This window comes from Crocodylus porosus, unplaced genomic scaffold (genome assembly GCF_001723895.1).
Source record: "Crocodylus porosus isolate Cpor-Errol unplaced genomic scaffold, CroPor_comp1, whole genome shotgun sequence".
Taxonomy (NCBI): domain Eukaryota; kingdom Metazoa; phylum Chordata; order Crocodylia; family Crocodylidae; genus Crocodylus; species Crocodylus porosus.
Genome location: NW_017728926.1, coordinates 2,118,117 through 2,139,111, shown reverse-complemented (window position 1 = coordinate 2,139,111; position 20,995 = coordinate 2,118,117). Strand labels below are relative to the sequence as shown.

Here is a 20,995-nt window from a genome sequence, read left to right as displayed (position 1 = left end):
TAGCTCTGTAGGCAATAACTTCCCCTTGTGGACCACCTTTGCAGGGTGCCAGCCACTCTGCCATCTCTGCTTCCTTAGTGTACACATAAAATCTGTCTTGTATCAGAGCATCTACCATGTAAGGGTCTCACTCAACACACCAGGGGACAATAAAGTATTTTAAATACAGTAAAATTCTGCAGAACGACAAAATTTGATGTGGCACCAAGGTGTACGAGCAGGATCTGAAGCCAATTAGAAGTCCTTTTTTAACAGACTGTGTCACAGCAACAGTCCCGCCTTTTTAAAGTGCATTTCTGAGATCACATTGACAAATAGAAGACACATTTCTTCACACTGCACTGGCTAGAAAAGTAATGAGGAAGTTGATCATTTATGTAGCTACTGAGAGCTGGTGAGAACCGAAACTGCCGGAAGCAGGGTGTGTCAGATGCTTTCAGAGCAGCATCACACTGAAGCATTGTGTAGTTTTTGCACCAGGCGTTTTCCCCAGGCTTAATTTCTAGTGCACATTTGATCCCAGCCTTTGGCGACATTGCATTCCCTACTTTGTTCCTGACATGGTAGCCAGCATTCCAGCTTAGTCCTACAAGGGAACACGTTTAGAGGGAATGGGAACTGGAGGAACCACGTTAATTTGAATCTGTCATAAAGAAGCGAAAGGAAGTAGCAAAAAATGAGTGATAATCAGGTTTGTACTTTAGCCTAGAGATTGGAGGCTTCCCACTTCCCCAGCGTGAGTCTTTTACTAAGTGACACTGAGAATGTGTTACCTTTTTTGTGCTAAAAATGGAACAGGAAGTATGCCAGCCACCTCCCTCACCTTTCCACTGCATGTGCAGCCTAGTGGAAAGGCACTACCAGTGGTTTTACTTTGGGTTTTTTTATCCCTCAGACTCTCCCAAAATATCTCCTGGAATATGCATCTGATCTGAGACTTTTATCAATCTTCTTGCACAAAAAGTAACTTTTTTTTTAATCTGGAGGGGAATCTAAACTGCTTGCACTGGCTTATGTAACTTCAAGCAGGCATTTTAAAGTAAAGGGTTTCTGTGAAATGCAGAGAGCAAAGTCCTTCCTCCTATCTAAATCAACCACCAGCATAGCAACAAAATACATGCTGGTTAGCTTCTTCTGAAGAGACAGTTCAACCTAGTATGACTGTGCCGTAAGTTGGTTAAGTAACATGGTATGTAGGACAGTGCTTTTCCAGACTGACACTGGTGATACTGCAAACCAGAGAAATGTTTCAGTGATGGTCTAGTTTCTCTTTCTTGTTTTCAGGCCACTGTGTCTAGCGAGCTCTAGATCTCAGCTTATCCTGTTTTTCCTAGGATTTGGTCCTGGTTACTGCATAAATGGCAGTTGGAGACTTCAGCTGGACTCTCAAATAGGGTCAGGGAGCTGTAATATAATGCTGCTTTGGTCCCATGGCATGCCAGGCCCACAGAAGATCAGCAAGGGAAGTAAAATTCTATTGGGTACCAAAGACAACATGGCCTGTTCACTTAGACTCAGTAGCTGGTGCCTATGCAAGGACTCACCCCAGGTTGTATAATGAATTGTAAACTACTTGTTAGCTGACCCCTAAGTACCGAAAGCAAAAGAGTGAGAATGGCAGAGCTGTGGCAGACCATGTAGGGTGCCTCAGGGCACTCCCCACAGTTCATTTCAGCTTCCCAAACCCTCACCTGCTGCTGATCAGCTCATATGTAGGTGGTGTGCCCTGCCCACCTACCCAGCTAGCAGATTGACCCTCTGTTGCTGAAGGCTTTTATCCACACTTTAGTCAGAGAAAGGTAGCTGATGGTTTGCATGTCAGTGGAATATAATTGTTCTCTGGAAGGGAAAGGACATAGTGGCCTTGACCCAGGTGCCCAGCAGACTTGGCCAGAAGAGTGCAGCCCTCCCTGCTTCCTGCCCATCTCTTAGTTTTCCCCTGGCTGCCCCCTTGGTATGTGCTAGTCCAGCTCTGCCTTTCTGTGGGGGATCAGGACAAAGTGGGGAATGGCTGAAATTCTCACTTGTGGTCTGGGATACATGAGCAGCATCTGTGAGGGATAATTCTGTTGCTGCATCAGTCTCCTGCTGTTGCCCCATGGCTCATTGGCACCTGGCACTGTCCAGCAGCTGAAGAGGGAGGTCCATTGCTCTCCTTGCCCTACAGCAGTGCTGCCTGCCACCCCTTCTGGTCCCAGTCTGAGCACTCTCAGCTGTGCCTGTCCCTAAGATGCTATGAGGACTGCAGCCTGGCTACAGACCTGATTCCTGGCACCTTCAAAACTCATGGGGGTGGTCACTTTACAACAGGAGGCTGTCTAAAAGGCATTCCCTCACTCCGGTAGGCAGAACCGCTTTAGCTACGTCCTTTGGGGAAAGTCTGGGAATGTCTGTCAGTAATGATCAGGGATCCGAGTTTTCCATTTCCCACGGAAAAATGGAGAAAACCACAGATTTTCCCCTTTACTGGAGGAAAACATGGATTTCTCATTTTACCAGGGAAACCCAAGGATTTTGCAGTTTTGCAGAGAGCTGTCTGCAAGCTGACAGAGTTCCAGTCTGCAAGGAGATGAGGGGAGCGGGAGGAGGGCAGGTCAGGCGGGGGCATCATGTGCATGTACCGTGTAACCTCATCTATCCAGCATGCTCAGGACCAAGCACTTGCTGGAAATTTGAAAATGCGCGGTGGCCAGTAGCAGAGTGGGGGGAAGACGGGGAGTAGTGGCGGCCAGTCCCGGAGCAGTGGCTGCACACGGATTGACAGCACGGGGTGGTGACTGGCAGTGGCAGCCGCCGCGTGCAAGCTTCCCGCTCTGTGTCCAGGAGGGTGGGGGGGAGTGGCGGCCAGTCCTGGAGCAGTGGGAGGGAAGTGCTGGATTTTTGGTATGCGTACAGCCGCCAGGTAGCCTGGAGAGCAGCTGGGGTGGGGGGAGATTGAGGCCCCCATAGGGAGGGAGGGAGTTGGGCTGGGGCTGCTGCACAGCCAGGCAGTGCGTGCGGCTTGGGGCTGCAGTGTGTGTTTGCAGGGCCCCAGCAGGGAGTGGGATGGGGCCATGCATGGGTCATCTGGCAGGCAGGGGGGTGGGGCCAGCTCCCTGCCACTCTGCACTCCCAGGGGGCAGGGGAGACCCATGAGGGACACGAGCAGGGCCCAGGAGGTTGTGGGAGGGAATGAGGGGCACGAGCAGGGCCAGGGACCTGTGGTGGGGAGTGAGAGGCCTTTCATTTTGTTCATGGATTTGGGGGGTTTTATCAGAGAATTTGCAATTTTTCTTATAAGGGAAAACCAGGATCCCTGGTAATGATCAGCCGTGTCCCCTTGTTTGCTTCTTTCTCAGCAAGAAGCATGTTAGGAGGGCAGCAGTGTGTGCAATGCTATATCAGTTACCCTATGGCTTGGCTCCTCCAGAACCATGCTGGGTCCCCTGGGAGGGCTTGGGCATGCAGCTGGAGGACCTGTCTTTACGTATCCTTTGCAGTCACTGACTCTCTGCATTGTCTCTTCCCTCCAGCTGCACTTCGGGAAGTCTAGTGCACTCCTCCCTTACATGGCCCTGTTCCCATCATAACTGAGCACCCAGGTTCTACTGGTGTTCCCAGCATCCCCTCAGGAGGAAAGGAAGCACCCTGGATGAGAGAGGTGCTGTGAGGGACTGAATCATGCAGGGGCCTTGTGGTTGAGCAGGGACTGGGACAAAGGCTGGTGCACCACCCAGTGGGCCAAGCTTCCTCTCTGCTGCTCCAGAAACAAAGTGCATGTGAAGCTTTACTTCTGGGTATTTATTATTCCAAGTTCCTGGCACATCCTGCCCTTGCACAGGCACTAGGCTTGTGTCAGTTACTAGATTTGTGGATGCAGTTGTCAGGGTAGAAAGCTGAAGCGCCTAATGACTTCATCTTCCCGAGCTGGCAGAAGTATGCAGTGAGAGACACAAGTCACTCACCATGGGTGTCACCTTGATGGGGTCAATCTCCTTTGGCAACCTTCTCCAGCCAGGGAGTGTCTCAGGTTGCCCTTGGTACACTCCTTCCGTTCTGTCCTGTTCTCTCCCCCCAGCTGTGAGTATCTTGTTTCCGGAGGCTCTGGCTCCTCCAGGTCTTGCTGAGAAGCAGCGGTTTTGGAATGGTCCCAGCCCCGCAGGATGCCTGGCGCCTCTAGCATCCGGGACTGAGCAGAGCACTGGTTCAAAGAGCTTGAAAGGCATTTTGTGGTGTGATGGCTCTGAGAGGATGGGCCCGGTGGCAATGGAAGGCAGGGGAAGCAGGGACTGCACACCGTGAGCACTGCGTGTCTGTGGGGCAGGCTCAGAGATGCAAGGAAAGATGGGGTTGTGGTTAAGAGACTGAACGGGAACACAAGTCTTGATTCACTTCACAGCTCTGCCCCAGGTGCCTTGTTTGGCTGCTGTGATTGCACCTTTTTCCCTTTTGCAATCTAAGCACACTCAGCTCAAGTTGTGGGGGCTCTGGTCTGTCTGTCTGAGAACAGTTCTTTTGCTCACAGAACTGGCTGCCATAACCTGTTAATAGTAACCATATACCACCCTGCAGGTGCACCTGGGTTTGGGACACTTGAGTCCTTCCCTGGAGGAACCTGTCGCCAGTGGTACTGTGTCCAGCAGACTTCTCAGGGCAAGTATGTGGATGGCAATTGGAACAAAGGGTTTTTATCAGTGAACCTTCTCTCTGCATGGCCAAGTTTGGAAGACATCCTGTAGGATAAGATCCAGGCTATCCAGATAATGCTTTAAAATGATGTTCGAGTGACCCTATGCATCAGGTTCCCAGGAAGGGATAATTGCAGCCCTGATGCAGGCTGTTTGAGGCTCTAGTCCAGCTGGAAGGCTGCCCGAGAGGTGATGCATGTGTTCCCTTGTTCAGTGCTGCTGGTGTCAGAGGCGGTTTGAGGTTGCAGTTGTGAAATTGTGTGCTTTGGAACGGAAGAGAGATGTGGCTGCTGCCCTGTGCAGGCTGCAGGCGGCTTTGTCTAATGGCCTTCTCTTCCTCAAGCAGCCAGTGAGAAGGAAGCTGGCCCAGCTGTGGGAGGGGCTCTTGGCTTTGGAGCCTACAGAGGTTAAGCCCCAGCACAGCCTGAGTACCAGAACACAGGATAGATCATTCACAGGTGGCCTCTATGTTTCTGCTTCTCTGATGATGGTGCAGACAGAGCTCACGCTGGCAGCATGTTGATAGCAAAGATCCTGCTTGCTGCTTTGAGGCTTCTATGCCAACCTTTGTCGGAAGCTGACTCAGCCCCTGGAGACAGCCTCTCGATCACTTGATCACTTGTGTATGCTGCCGTCACTTTACTTCTAAGCTTATGTACTGGCTTGTGCATCTGCTCGCTCCTAAATGAGGTTAGGAGTTTTCTCTTCCTCTGTGCTGTAGCACAGCTTTAGAATTGAACACACTTTTTTTGTCTTGGACTTTTGAAATGGCCTAAGAGAGCTAGGCACCCCTGTCCCATAGACATTTCAGAGAAGTGAGTGTCTTATTCCTTTTGGGGCTTATTCTAAGCCTTCCCAGACTAGAGCCTTCACCGGTAGAGTGCCTGGCATGCTCTGGAATCCAAAGAATTAATTGGAATCCTGTTGCGGTTAGCAGAGAGAGAAAGGGAATAGAGCAGGGACTCTGAGCATGGTAGAGTGCTCAGAGTGAGAAAGAGACCCCTGCTGTGCCGAGTCTCACCCACTGAGCTGTGGAGGCCCCAGGAGCAGGGCAGGGAGCCTGAGCCTGCAGCAGGCTGCCCACAACTGCCCCATGCACAAATATGGGGGGGTATATGCCCCCATAGGCTCCCAGGAATGCATACAGCAATGGGGAGCCAGCCCCTTGCCCCGCCACCTTCCAAATGAGCTGCCCATGGGGCCAGTCCCATTCCCTGACTGGGGCACGTGGCCACGCATTCTGGCCCGAGGCTCCAAACCCCACACACCACCCCAACTGGGAACCAGTCCCAGCCCCAGCCCTGCTTATTCCCTCCCTCACTGTGGGGTCCTCAGTCTCTCCCTCCATCAGCTGCTCTCTAGGCTGCCTGGCTGCTGTGTGTATGTGCATGCACACATGCCCATGAGAGCCGCTGCCTGACTGCTTCCCCCTGCAGACTGGAACTCTTGGTGCTCACCTGCAAGGGGAAACCCACTGTTTCCTTAAAATGAGAAAATCCAGGTTTTTCTCCTTTAAAATGAGAACATCGGGGTTTTACCACATTTTTCTGTTGTAGACTGAAAACTTTTACCCCTGTTAATGAGTATATTTGGTATTAAGAATGCAGCTGCTCACATGCTTGAGGCACATGTATGCAATAAATCACATGCACAAGACAGCTTGCAATATGGATTGTGACTGGTTTGACCAGCTAATGGACCAGAAGCCTTGCTCCCTGAGTTGTGTAATGCCAGCCCCTTGGGATGCCATTTCTCTTCATGCCTTTGTCTGATCCCTCCTCCCCACCTGCCACATTTCTTTCAGCATACGCTTTGTACCTTTCTCTCCCCAACAGCACTGTTTGCAGCCCTTCTTCTGTCATTTCACATGCTGTATGCAAGTACTGTGGCAGGCAGTGACAGGGCAGGAAATGACCTGGGTTCCCACCCTTCTGCATCTCCTGTCTCTGTGTCCCAAGTGTTTGGGCATGCCACAAAGTCTCTGATCTGGAGCCATCATTAAGAAATGGGAGTTCCCTCAATACTAGAGGAGGTACAGGCCCCCACCCCCTTCTCCTTTGAAGGGGAGAGTTTGTGCTCTGAGCCCTGGAATAAATAAATAGCCACTTCTTAGGAGGCATGACTGCTTTATTCCTGTACCAGCTCTAGCAGCAATGGTGCCGTTTCCAGAGAGAATATCCATTCACATGTTGCTCGGTAAGAAGAATTCTTGCTGAGACCCCTTGGTCCCGGGGCACAGCTCTCTCTCTGGGTCGTCCCGTAGCAGCTGAGTTTTGGGGTGAGCTCTCCAGTGCTGCAGGTCGCTTCCTTGCCTTGCTCATGTTCTGAGCCCTGCAGTTTTGGTGCAGGGGCTGTAACTTGTGCTACGTTATTTTCAGCATCGCGTTTTAAGAAGCTGGGTCCCTGGAGGGATTGGTTACTTAACTGATGCAGTTGATTTCTATTGGGTAGCCCCAGCTGCAGAGCAGCTGGGAGTCTGCTCTGCATTCTGGTCAGGTCGGAGCGCTGTGTGCCTGTGTCTGGAATTCAGAGTTCCTGAAGGATGCTGGAGAAGGTTTAGGGAAATGTTTCATTTTCTCTGTGGGATAAAAGCACGGGGGTGATTTTCACCTGAAAGCGCTTCTCGTTGGGAAGGAAACCCCTTTTAAAAATGAAATAAAAGCTAATGTGTATAAAAGGGCACTAAGTGTTTCTGCAGTAATGGGCCAAACTAGGAGAAGGGGCCTGACAGCAGACAGCACCGCACGGATGTAGAATTAAAAGGGGACATGCAGTTCTTAGAGAATAAATGTTACATGCCGCCAAACCATGCTTCCCTCCAGAGCGCCTAGGGAGAGATCTGAAGCATGTGAGCAAATGCAGGATAAACATCTTAGCCCACTTGCTTTCCTGAGCGTGCTCTGTTATGTTCCCTTTCTGGGGGTGGGAGGGCATGCAGGGTGGGAAGGCTCCACGCTGGCTGTGCAGGAGCCCATGGCTGTCTGAGACCATTTCTTGTCTGCAGCCCTGCAGTCTGTGAAAAGGGGGCATTTCCTGGCCATACTCTAGGCTTCTTTCCTCACCTGCTGTTGTGAGGCATCCTCTGTCTTGCTTGCCCAGCCTCTGCAGTTTCTCATGAGAACAAGTGGCTATTGCAGGTGGGGAGTGGGGAAATGCAGCTGATTTCCTTGCTTTGAGCATTTTGTTTTGGCTGGCAAGGAATGGGAAGGAGGCAGAACTACTTGAATTGTCTGCAGACTAGCTGATGTCTCCATCTCAACTTTGCTCCCTGCTTTTGTTTCTAATATTCTTTTTCACTCTGCCCTGACTCTCCTATCAGAAGCTTTCCCTCAGTCTGTTGTGATGCGTAGCACTCTGTTGTTTGCATTCCCCCGTTCTCCTCAGCCAGGCACAGATTAGTGGCAGGCTGTACAGGGTGCTCTTTGGGATGGGGGTTCTGTGCAGTTGCTTTCCGCATGGTGCTTTGGGTGGGATCTTCTGCATGATTCCCCTTTGCTAACTTCCAAAGGCTGGAGGGCTGGGGTGGCACTTGGTTGACAGCCCAGGGGTTACAAGTCCAAGATCATAACAGAAGCACTTGCGAATTCTGCTAAATACCTTGTCACACAAAAAAGAAAGGAAAAGAGGGAGCCAAAAAGGGGTAGAAGCTTCATTAAAGCAGCACCTGGCTGGAGCTGAGCCTGCACTTTGTCACCTGGGCAATTGCAGCTAGTCGTCTGAGGCTGCTGAACCCATAACCGGAGGAACAAGTCATTTGAGAAGGCACAGGTGCAAGAAACCACATGTTCAGGTTTCTCTACCCCACAGATGTGTTTGTGGAAGAGAAACCCCTGGCAGACAAGTGTACATGTGCAGCAGTGTGCCTGATGCCCAGACCACAAAGGCTTTGAATTACGTGTGCTGAAGGCCTGGCTTGCACAGAAACTTGAACCAATGTCAGTACTTTGGTGTATTTCAGCTGGTGCAGAGCTCTGTGCAGATCCTATGATTTCAGTCTAGGAGCAGCTTATTTTGAGATAGAGGAGGCCTCCACCTGCTTGACTTAGGGTAGAACAAAATAAGTCTGGGTTAAATTGGAAGAAATGTTCACACGGTCTTTGGCATGGGCTTGTTCAAACCACGCTGTAAATGGAGTGGGGCAGATCTGGCAGAGGAGTTCCTCATGCCAGTAAGTCTTCACAGAGTCCATGTCCAGGCCGAAAGATGGTTTTTCTTTTAAAAAATAATAATCTTGAATTTCCCTTCTGACCATTAACAGGAATGCAAATCATGCAATTTTATGGAAATGGCTACCTTCCCCTCTGTGAGCCCACTTTATTGTAGGGCTTGTCTTCTGCTGCGGTGGCTGATGTTGTAATCCCATTTCTCTGATCACGAGCAAGTCCAGGAAGGAAACCCATATGGCAGAAAAGCGTTGCGCACGCATTCACCCCCCACACTCCCTGGCAAAACAGTTGTTATTCCAAGAATCTGTCGTCTTCATAGTTTCCTTCTGTGGTCTTAAAGCATCTCCCATCCAGGTCAGCATCTCAGTAGCACAGCTCCATGCTCTGCAGTTATCTATTCTGTGTGACAGGTCTGTTCTCTCTTGTTCTGCCTTCCTTGTGGTGAAGGGTTGGCAAATAAGGAGGGTAACTCCCCATCTGAAATTGGATGGTCTGAGCTGCGCAAACTGCGGCTGTTTCAAGGTGGGCCTCCAGCACCCAGGAACAGCTGTATTCCCATTCATACCCAGGCTTCCCTCCTCCAGGCACGCCTGGCTACCTTCCCCTCTGTGAGCCCTACAGACCTGTTCCTTTACATCATTTGTCTTGTAATTCTCAACTTCGGAGTATCACAGGTTCCACAAGGCTTGGAAACCACAGCAGTACAGAGCATATGGCCTATGTCAGACTTCACCACTTGCTCTGGAGTCTGGGTTTTTTTCCAGGCTTACTGAGGGAGAAAGCTGCTAAGAGTCAGTGTGATGTTCACAGCGAAATCTGCTGATGTTTTAAATAGAAGTTCAGGCACTTGAAAGAGGCATGGGAGCGGAGCAGTGCGTTGCTTCGCTCACTTAATTTTAAGCAGAGAGCACATGAGGTCACAGCACACAATGCACTTAATGGAATATGATGGTCTGTCCCTGGCTGTAACTCCCATGGGTACTAGTCCCCAGTAACATTGCTCCCCCTCATCTCCACCACACAAATGGTGAAGTAAATTTACTAGCCAGACTCTGGGATAATCCTGCACTGCCAGTGCACTGGGACATTTCTACCCAACAATACCTCGGCTCCCCTCAAAACACCCCGTATGGTCCACCCTTTCAAAGCCCTTTGACTTGTTCTTACTTAATAGCGTGAAGAATGGTGAGCACAAGCACCAGTCAATCACCACAATCATCTCTGATCCTACAGTCAGTCAACCAGGATTTAACTGGCCACACCATTATTGGGCCCTTCTCAACTATTTTCAAACTGGACAGGATCACTGTGCCTCAATGCCCCACATTGTTGACTTATGTCCATTTACTGTGCTACCTGGTGGCCTTCAAGCTCTTTGCACTGGTGATGACATCGCCTTAAGATGGCTGAAATAATATGCCAAAACCGCATACGCTAAATAAGTACCATCTGTAAGAGGCAATAAGCTACCTAGGAAACAGAGCTTTGCCTTGGAGTGGAATTGTTCTGCGGTTGGCTTTTGGGGTTTATTTTAGCATGGGGAAGGAAATAGGATTAACTGTTCAGGCCAGTTAACTAGTTAAAAATAGAAAGTCAAGTACCAGAGGGGCGGGCGTCCCATAGAGTGACAGCTCCACACAGAGTCCCTCCCAGCACAGCAGCCCCAGCTGTCATTTGTAGGTGGCTGTTGTTTTTCATCCTGCATCATACTCCCCTTTGCTTTCTCCTCTGCAGGCAATGGTAATGTGAAGTGTATCCTCTTTCTGGAGTTGCAAGTCACAACTGATGAGTAACCACTTCACCATGATCCCTGAGCTACAGAGTAACTCAGGGAAGTGTGAGTGACTATTTTAGAGACGAATGCCCTGAGCCTGCCAAGGTTTACAGAGGTGCTCTAGTTTTAAGCATGGAATTGGTTCTGTTTGAATTCATTGGGATTCCACATGTGTTTAAGATGACCATGTGCTTATTGCCCTGGTGTTTCTGCACAGAGGTAGCAACAATTTAGGCATTATGTCACCCAACGATGCTCATCTGCTTTGGTACTTAAAGTACATTCAGTTCTGGTCACTATGAGCACTGGCAGATGTGGAAAAAAACAAGGTTTACTGGAAGCAGCAGTACCTTAGTTTGACCTAGCTCTGCAGCCGCTGTATATATTGGGCCCTTCAGCAGGGCTTTTTGGCACTTTTATCTAACAGCTGATTGAATCAGCTGTTAGATAAAAGTGCCAAAAAACTCCACTAAAGCACCCAATCTATACAGACAGTGGGAAAGCCAGGTGTAACTAAGGCACTGCCTCTTGGCATGAGCCAGGCTTGCCATAAGAGCGTGCCAAGTTTAATGTAAAGCATCTTTTTTTCCCCCACATCTGCAAGCAGCCTGCCTCAAAAAGACTATAGCTGAAGTCAAAAGGCTTGATGAGGAAGTTTTGATATGAAGAGAGAGAGACTGTGAGTAAAGAAGAGTAAAGGGGGCAAGACAAAGCCATAGATGTGGGAAGCTCATCAGCCTGTTGCATAAGAGAAGAGCAATGGGGAGTTCAAGAAAATCAAAAGGCAGAAAGGGAAACAGCATAAACAAAGACAACCACAGCTAGCTTAAGCAGAGTTGAACTGTACAGCTGGTCCTGCTGTGAGGCCTAAACCAGCCACAGACAAACTAAGGCCAGGCTGAGATTTCTTCTGCTGATTATGATGCTCCAGGAGGATCCTTGCAACCCCTGGGAATGGCAGCAGACTAGTGGTCTCAATACCATTTGTGATTCCCAGGGGCAGTGACCTGCCCAGTGTCTCATGGGGACTTAGCAGTAGAGTTAGAAATAGATCCCAAGTCCCAATTCCCGTGTCTGCTGTACAAGAGAAATATTCCCTGTTCATCAAGAAGATTAATGATGGGAAATGTGCTTTCTTGTGCTTGGAGAAGTTCAATACATTCTAATTTGCAACTTTTCCCCCTATTATTTAGAGAATAAAAAAGGAGACTGAGTTTGAAAACTGAGGCTGGCTCCATGTATCCAGAATCCACCACTGACTCCCCCGCCAGACTCTCGCTAAGACAGACGGGCTCTCCCGGGATGATTTACAGGTGAGCCAGTCAGCAGCTTCTGCACCTTCCTCCACTAGCCTGTGCATGGGGCAGAGATACATTTTTCGTGGGAGTCAAGGGGTAACATTTTTAGCGGTTTTCAGAGAACTGGGTATTGTGATTGGTGCAGTGGCTTGAGGCAGACACAACAATGACATAAAATCCTTCATGTGCTTTTTGAATGTGTTGGTGAAAAATAATTGTCCAGAGCTGCACAAACCCTTGGTAGAGCAAGCAACATTGGAGTACCTCTCAGGGCTCTGCTGTGGGCTACCTCAAGTCAGTTGCTCTTCAGTATTTCTTTCTAAGTGCTCTGCTTCACTAAAGGGCTTACCTGTACGTTACCTATATCCACCTTTTGTACATGTTTGCAGGATGTTCTGTTATATTATGTGAGCCAGAAGCCATTTGCAGGTAGCCTGACCAGATAATGTGCTGATAACTGCTTCCTAACACTTGGTGGAGCTGTTGTCCTTCTTTCGCAGAACCTTTCGCTCCGAAGTGAAGGGAAACTCTGAAGTCATTAAAAATATTATAGAGATGGGGGGTGAGCCCTAGAGGCTCACTAGCACACACAAACCACTGTACGATGAGTTGACTGGTTTGTCCATGTCTGACACTTCACTTGTCTTTTAATGTGATGTGTGGAATGTTTCTTCTTTCTTTCCCTTGCTGTCGGAAGTGCTCGGTACGGGAGTCCCAAACGACAGCTGCAGTTCTACAGGTAACCAAGTATTTTACTTCTCATAAAAAAAAATGCAGCTGGAAAGTAGTTACAGGCTTAACTGTAGAAAGCCTGATTTCAGAAGGAGCCTCAGCCCATGGACTGTATTCCCATGGTTATCATCGAACTCAGTAGGTGCCGTCTCTGGCAGCCTCTGGGAATTCTACAGTGGAACTGCTCGACATGTCAAACTTAACCAGCACCCTATGCTGATGCAGTCAGATTGTCATGATGGTGCTGGGCTCAGTGTGTTCTTGTTGTGGATATTCAATTGTGCCAGTTGAGGATTAGCTGAATGATTGTTTGCATTATTGTGGTGGCTGCATTCAGTTTAAGTGTAGGTATAATAAATGCATGTGTATGCACTCCTCGCACAATCATTAAGCAAAGTAGAACGTGCTTTCAAATGAAAGTCTGTGTGCCTGCAAGATCAGGAGTGAAGTTGTGGAAATAATTCCAGGCTAGCCTGCCCCTTCCTTACTTCTTATCTCTGTGGTATGGGCTGATTTGACCTTTTCCAGATGCATTACGTGAGCCAAAAAGGGCAGTAGAATCTTATCCTTTGTTGTGAGTGTCTCCATTTGTGGATGCCTGGCCTGAGACACCTTAAAAAGGCCTGATTCTCTCTGGTGAAAAACAGGTTCTGCAGAATAGTGGTAAAACAGGCAAAAGAGAAGACTGCAAGCCTGCGGCATTGTAGGTGCAGACAGAAATGCAGTTTCCCGACCTAACTCACGGTGCTTTGCAGAAAACACCATGAGTTAGACCAGGGGTCAGCAACCCCTGGCACATGTGCTGAGCATGGCATGAAGGCCATTTTGCTCGGCACACCACCTCCAACCCGGGCTCTAAGCAGCTGCTGCTAGCCACGGAGCCCAGGCTGCTCCCAGCAGGGAGCTGGGAGGCTACAAGCCCTGCTGCAAACAGATCAGGCTCCGTGGGCCAGCTGCAGCTGGGAGGCTGCAAACAGCTGCTCCAGGCTCCAGCACGTCGGCACTCCGGCACCTTCCAAGGTAGACACTGTGAGTTTTTTGGCACACTGGCCAAAAAACGTTGCCTACCCCTGAGTTATACCGATCCACCCAAGGCAACAGACGTTAGCTGTTGGGTCAGGAGGGTGGAGGATTGGCTCCAATTTGGGGCCCATCCAGGGAGACAAGCCGTATCTCTGCAGTCTTTCTCCCCTAGCTCTGCCCCCCACCCCCACCCCCACACACACACAGCTTGAGTGCTGTTTGTAGATGGGAGAGGGGAGAAAGCAGGGAAGGGAGCTCGTTCTGGGGCTTCCCCAGTCAAGCTGGAGTAGGGGGACAGGTTGATTGGAGCTCCCCAAGGTGGGGAGCTCCAATACACCCACCCTACCCCACCTTCCAGTGCCAGCTAGGCAACCCCCAAAATGAACTCCCTCCACTCCCCTCCTCCGCCCACCCCAGCCCCCATTCTGAAAATAGCATGGGGACTATTGCTGGGCTGCATCAGCCAAGACCTGCTCCCAGTGTGCACAGACAGAAATTAATGAAGGTGCTCCACTTCGGAGCACCTTCATCTGAATCCTCATGCAATGAGGGTTCAGATTGTCATGGGATCGAGCTCTTTTAAAGTGGTCTGCAGCTGTGCACTTATGTTTGGTCATGGCTGTACACCACATTCTGGACCAGATTGGGCAAAAATTGTCACATCTGTGTGCACCCTCTGTCTTCATTTTACAGAGGTTTCAGGTCAGGGCTAGCCAGGGAAAAGTCCCTTTGGCCCAAACGGCTTCATTCCTATCTTCCCCTCTAGTCTCCTGGAAATGTAGGTTTGCATTGAATCAGCAGTTCAGGAAAGCCTGGGATCCACCTCCCAATGTTTCTTTCAGGTTTGCTACAGCATGGCTTTCTGCTGTTCTGTGAGCCTGCTGCATGTGGACCAAGATGAAAGCAACATTCTTTGTCATGGCGTCCAGATATACAAAATACAAAACATGTTGGTGTCACTTCTGCCAGCTTATGACTGCATAGCACCTCATCTGTATTTGTCAGAGTGGGAACTGCTGTACATGAGCAGTAATGTGTAGGCTCAGACCAGACCTATTAGTTTTTCCCTAGAGTCCCTCTGGGATCCTGGCCAGCCCCCATTCATCTAGTGTGTGCTTTAAGAGAAATGTCATCAGCTTGCATCAAAAAAACGGTAGCATTTTTTCCCAGCCTTTTAATGTCTAAAATTAAGAAACCACTTCCCCTTGCCCCAGTCTGTGCTGAGGGCATACAAGAAAAAGTTGCTAATGCTGCCAGTGGCTGGTACTAGCGACAAACTGGAATCCAGGGCTTTTCCAAACAGAGCTTCTGGTGATCAGAGTCCCAGACTGCTTTCAGTACATGCTCAGGAATGGAGCCCTTCCTTTTATTTTTCAATGGGTAAAAATTTTGTTTCCAGTTCATTGTACTTATGTCTTGCTGTGTGAATGGAACAGAATGAAAGTGTGGTAGGGTGCGAGAGAAAGAGATGAGATGAAAACCTGAGAGAGAGACATGGTGCGCACATTTGTGAACAGTTTTTTGCACCGCTTCTTTTTTTGAACTGCTAACAGATGAAGTTTTTCTCTGCATGTATTTATAAATAAGACGTGGTGATCAATCAGGGCTATAGGCACTATGCAGTAACATGCACAGAAACAACTGTCTAATTAAAGTGAAAGCATTACTCATCAGTGCTGCGCAATTAATGCATATAGTTTTTTGTAAATACATCTTTATTACCTTGAGCTGTCAGCACCTGGTTTATGGTAATCTGGAAAGTTCTCGGTGTGGAAGAAGTCCTAATGAATCATTCAGATGATTTGTTTGGGCCCACACCTATGCGTTGTTAACGCGTGAAGGAGAGAAACTTTCTAGTCTTTCTAGTCTAGTCCCTTCCAGTCTTCCATTTGTTGCACATGATATATGCTCTCTTGGGACCTGACCCTGCCTCAACACACATCACAAGATCATGCTAACACACCCCAATCGGCAAACACAGCCATGCTCCAGGGCTGAAGGGCCAGGGACCTTGGTCCACAGCCCTCCGCCCCAGCAAGAGGTAGCAGCTGCTGCAACAGAGCGGAGGCTGGCTCTCCTCCATGCTGCCTGCCTGCTGTGAGCTCAGGCTGGGGGGCCAGCTCCCTGCCACTGCACACACTCCTGAAGGAGCAGGGAGGACCCCTGCCCCCCAGATCTGTGCATGGGGCAGGGGCAGGCATGGGCTGCCTGCTGCAGGCTTGGGCTCCCAGTCCTACTGCCCTCCCCTGGCGCCTCCACAGCCCAGCGAGTACAACCTGGCTGGAGGGAACAGGGGGGCCACACAGGAATCTCCTTGCCTCTGCAAGCTCCACGCTGCCCTGGTGACACATCCCATGCCCACACAGCAGCAGAGGGGTGCAACCCCACACCACTGCCCCTGCTGCTACCACCAGGGCAGGGGACATGTCCAGGGCAGTGCAAGGAGATCCCCGTGCTGCCCTGCTGTTCCCTGTAGCACCGACTGGAACTCTGCTAGCCTGCAGAGAGCTCTTTGTAAAACTGCAAAATCCACAGGCTTCTCTGTTAAAATGAGAAATCTGCATTTTCCTCTAGTAAAGGGGGAAATCTGTGTTTTTCTCCATTTTTTCTTAGGAAGTGGAAAACCCAGATCCCTGCTGATCAGCATTGGATAGAATTGGGCCCAATGTTTTAAGGTTATTTTGACAGCATGGTGAGGCCTCCACAGAGATTGACAGGCCAGTTCCTGACCACACTCTGGCCCTACTGTCCTGTGCCAGGAGGCTAACAAGTTGGAAAGGATAGCTGACCATGGTTCCCCTTGTGTGGAAGACTTCCTGGGGGCATAGGCTCAACATGGATGGGTCGACACAGCCCCATTCCCAGCTGGGGTAAGAAGTATATTCTCGCAGAAGAAGGTGGCCTATCTCTGGTAGTCCTTAGTTGCCTGCACATCATGGTGTTACTTAAATTGCCAATTGCTCAAATCAGGAGCAAGACTATATAAAGGGAGATAAGGCAAGGTGCTGTGTTTATTGATTACCTGAGTTGGACTTAAAGGTTCAGACACGCTATTCAAAGAAACACACACATCATACACATCATTACACATAGGCATACACATATACAAAACAACCATTTTATTTACACATACACCAGATATAGTTACCAGCAATAGTTGCTCAATATCAACCCAGGATGGCCAATCCGGGCATACTGAGTAGATGATGATTTAAAGATAGTAGATTTGAAGATAACAGCTGGACTGGGGTGAACAGATGCATCTGTGCTCTGATGAAACAGCAGTAGAGAAAGAGACTTACCCAACTAGGCATTTTCAAAGTGTTCTTTTATAGGATTGGCATCCTCTGTTTCAGGTCTTTGGGGGTTTTCCATACCCAGCTTCTGTTTTTGTGGTTGTTCTTCTTTTGTCTTCAGCTTATTTCAGCCTTGGAGTGTTTTTGCTGCCCATCTGGCATGATGGGTGCATTCTTTCTTCCATCATAGTTGCATGTAGACTGGAGCAGAACCGAGGCTGCCACAACTTCCACTAGGGGCCAGAGGCAGGGTTGTCGGAGTACCATCAGAACCTGTAGCTAATTCCATATTGAGCACAACTTAGACCAGAGAGCTTAGCCCCCAACTCGAGCTTTTCCTCCTCCTGATTTTGAAGCATTTAGAATGTAGTAGCTGTCTTGAGCTTTTTGTGTTCATTTTCCCCCTGCTCCAATCCTTCCCCTTCTACCGTAGCTTGGGGCAGAAAAGAATTCAGCTCCACAGTGGAAAGAACAGAGCAGACACCACACCAACATCCCTGTATGTTGCTCTTCTATAGCTCTTCTATAGATTCTCTACCATCCTGTTACAAAGTGTTGGAGTTCTTGCCTAGTGGGGACTCCATGCCACCCAGGGCCAGCTGAATCCTGGTGCTCTGCTCTTTCACTGAGTGGCTGGGAGGCTGGTTACCTATGAGGCTAATCACTGAGCAAGTCTCAACGTACAGATGTTATTTGTTTGTTGGTTCCATCCAAAGAGCCTTAATGGTTCTACTGTATGATGAGAGATTTGGGTTGGTTTCTGTTGTCACGTGGGCACAACTGAACCAGAATGCATGTTTTTGGCTCCAGATTTCCAAACCAAGTCAACTCTGGGCTGAGACTCAGCTTGGAACATTTCCCCATGAAGCAGACCTTTTCAGGATGTCAAATTGGATTCATTAGAGGTTTGCAATGAGTGTCTCAACAGAACTGTAGCTCTCATAACAATAGGAGATTTTTTGTCTCCCTGTGTATAACAGAATTGCTTTTAGCTTTGTTTTCGAACACCATCATGGAGGAGAGTTTTTGCTTCTGATTTTTCACCTTGTCGAGGCTTATGTTATCATTGGCAGTGCTTTTGCACCAGCGTATCTGTTAAATCCAAAGGAGTCCAAGCACAGTTCCCTGGGTTCACTTCCTGGTGCATTATCACAGTGTACCTTTGTTACAGCCCCAGCTTGTTAGAAATGGAACCTGTTACTGGGCCTTCCATAGGTTCTGGCAAAAATCTGCTTTACAAAAAGTAATGTTGCCAGTATTCATAAAGCCAGCTGCACATCCACAGGCTTTTAGAGGAGGAGGAGGTCATTAATAATTTAGCTTCTGTTTGCTAAGAGGAAAATACCCTAATAGAACTAATGGAGTGCTGCTAAAACTTGACTCTGGAGAGACTTGCCTTATTCACCAATTGTGTTGGACGCTTAGTGCCGACACTCCCATAATAAAAAAAAAACCCAGCTGTGCTGTCTTTATAACTATCTCACAAAGCCCTGATAAGCTATAAGTTTCTTTTTTAATGAGCAGGATTCCAAGAAAGCGGGTGAGTTTATGTTCGTCTTGAAGCTGTAGGATCAGGAGCTGCAGAGTCCCTTTGGTCTCTTTGAAGTATATACATACATCTGAGCCTTCCTAAAGCAGCAAGTAATCTTCAGCCTCTTGTATTTATTTCAAAGTAAGATGCCTGCTTCTTTGGTAGAAGAAAGAACTTAAGTTCATCTGTTTTTCAACTATAGGTAAATGAGAAACAAATCTGTTACAAAAGCAACCAGTACAGAGCTTGGTACGTGTCAGGATTAAGCTTGTTCTGTTTGTAAATTGACTGAGTATATTAAAATCAGTGCTGCTGGCTCATAAGTATTATGCATTTTTTTTTAGTTTTAAACCTGGTGTTATGATAGATTTGAGTGAATCCTGGGAAACTGGTATCTTGAAAGAGGTAACTGAGCTATACAGTTGCATTCAGGGTTTGTAAAGTGTGTTTGTGTCTTGGAGAAGTCAGTCCTAGAAAAATTTGAACTGTTGGACTAAAGCAAGCTCTATGCTTACTCTTTAGAGGATCAAGTGGCTGTAATTCACTTAAATAGTCCACTGCTAACCTGCTTACGTTAGGTGGCTGCTTTGTTGAGAGAGATTATTTAAACATTATCATCCACTTGTTACATCTTCCAAATATGAGAAGCATTTTAGGATTTTAGTGTGTTTATTTGCTGCTTGTGGTCTGGAAGAGGCAGTTCTTTGTGCATCGGTGTGTATCTGAACTTTCTGAGTCTGATACTCTTATTTTTTGATGGATTATCTCTGATTAGCAGTGATTTTGATGAAACAGTAACTCCTACTTTATTACATTTTTTGTTCAGACCTCTGCAGATCTTATAAACCCAGAGTGAGATCTCACTTTTTCATCCCATATTCACTATTAAAGTGGTTTTGTTTTCGCTGCACTTTTTTGTTCATCCTGCTTTCATTGAAGCCACAAGAACATGACATGTCATAACCAGGCTTTGCCATCCATTCAGCTTCCCCTTGGCTCCCTCAGGACAGTCCTATCTGACTCCCACTGATTTTGTTCTCTTCATTGACAGCAGCTGGATATTGGATATGGCCAAAAAAATAATGTGCAGAATTGCCCATTTGCAAGTCATTATCAGTTTACAGATCCTATAGGAAGTGCTGCCGAGAACAATGCTGGCATCTGGGGTGCAGAGCACACCAAACTTCTTGCCTCCCTTCTGAACTGCAGTGCTAGTTCCTGGCAAGACTCGCCATTGTTTGATTTGTATTAAAAGCATTTAGGGACTTTAGGGCACTGCAAGGGAGAGAATGCATGGGTGACTGAAGATGTGCTTACGCCCTGTTGGAGCTGCTGGCCTTGGTCAAGAGAAAAATGATTCGCCTTGAAAACCAAGGGTGTCCTTTATCCTTCATTGCTATTTGTTTGCCCGTCCTCAGCACTGCTGCTCCTTCATTCCTCATACCTGGAGCTGCCAGAAAAAACCTCATAGAACAACATGTTAGTCTTGGGTGTAGCAGAAAATCAATTAGTTGAGAGTCCAGAAGTGCTGTCCTCTTCTGCTTTCACTGTTAGCACATCAGGCAGCGTGCACCAATGTGAGCGCCAGTTATGTTCTTGTCCCTTCTTTTTCCTCACTACATACATTTCTTCACACTCCAGAAGACCTGGCCCTAAACTCTGGACTCAGATTTAACATAGGTAGACCCCCCCCCCCCACGCACAAGTGCTGGTAGGAGAGCTGGAATGTTGTAGTGAAGGAAGCAATGCTCCAATCCTGGGCTTTGATATGGAAGATGATGGGAAAATTGAGCTGCTATATGCGGAAGATAAAAATCAGCTGCAGGACAAATGCAAGTGTTGTAAGCACCTAACGCCCTGGGAAGTCCGTCAAAATGAGTGAACCTGTGCGGGCAGGAGGATGCAGTATATATTTTTTTTAATTCTAATTTCAATTATTTTATGAATCTATTAAAAAAATGTGTCTGGCTCTTTAAAAGCCCCCAAATTGTTGTGTGGTCATATGGATTTTGCTTGCCTCATTTTTTTCCTAAATAGGAAAACTTTTTAAAAGATTTCATAAATTGACATTTATTCCAAGGCTTATTTGTTGCTTTTTACAGTAGCTTCTTGCAAGCTAATGGCTATTGATTCCTCTGAGGTTACGTTTTGATGGGAGAATGGTGCATCTTCTGTGCACTTTGCTTTTTAGATGAAATACCGCAAAATCTAACATGCCACTGATGCTTGGGGTTTTATACCAGACACAATAAATGTAAAACCTTTGTAGTGATTGCGATAATATTTTGTTGAGAAAGGAGAGCTCAACTACATTACTGTGCAGAACATACAAACAAGGTGTCAACATACAGATGCTGCCTCAAAGGGAGGTAATCCCAACAAGGGTCAAAGGGAGCAGGAGGGAATGTCTCCTTGCTAAAAGGGAGGCATATACCCAATGGAGAGATGGGCTCATCACCAAGAAGGACTATGTTACAGTCGCCCGAGGATGTAGGGGGGCAGTCAGGA

The 20,995-nt window shown here is 48.0% G+C and overlaps 1 protein-coding gene across 7 annotated transcripts in view; it reads left to right on the top strand.

Annotated features, from left to right (window-relative positions):
* KCNAB2 (potassium voltage-gated channel subfamily A regulatory beta subunit 2) overlaps nucleotides 1–20,995 on the top strand; it is a 104,477-nt gene that overhangs the window by 31,873 nt on the left and 51,609 nt on the right. For 5 of the 7 annotated variants that reach the window (XM_019541182.1, XM_019541185.1, XM_019541180.1 and 2 more), the window contains 2 exons: nucleotides 11,801–11,920; nucleotides 12,603–12,644. In XM_019541182.1, the coding sequence (XP_019396727.1) occupies nucleotides 11,844–11,920; nucleotides 12,603–12,644 (119 nt within the window). In that variant the 5' untranslated portion in view covers nucleotides 11,801–11,843. The remainder of the gene's footprint in view (nucleotides 1–11,800; nucleotides 11,921–12,602; nucleotides 12,645–20,995) is intronic. The other 2 variants (XM_019541186.1, XM_019541184.1) reach the window with 1 other exon arrangement.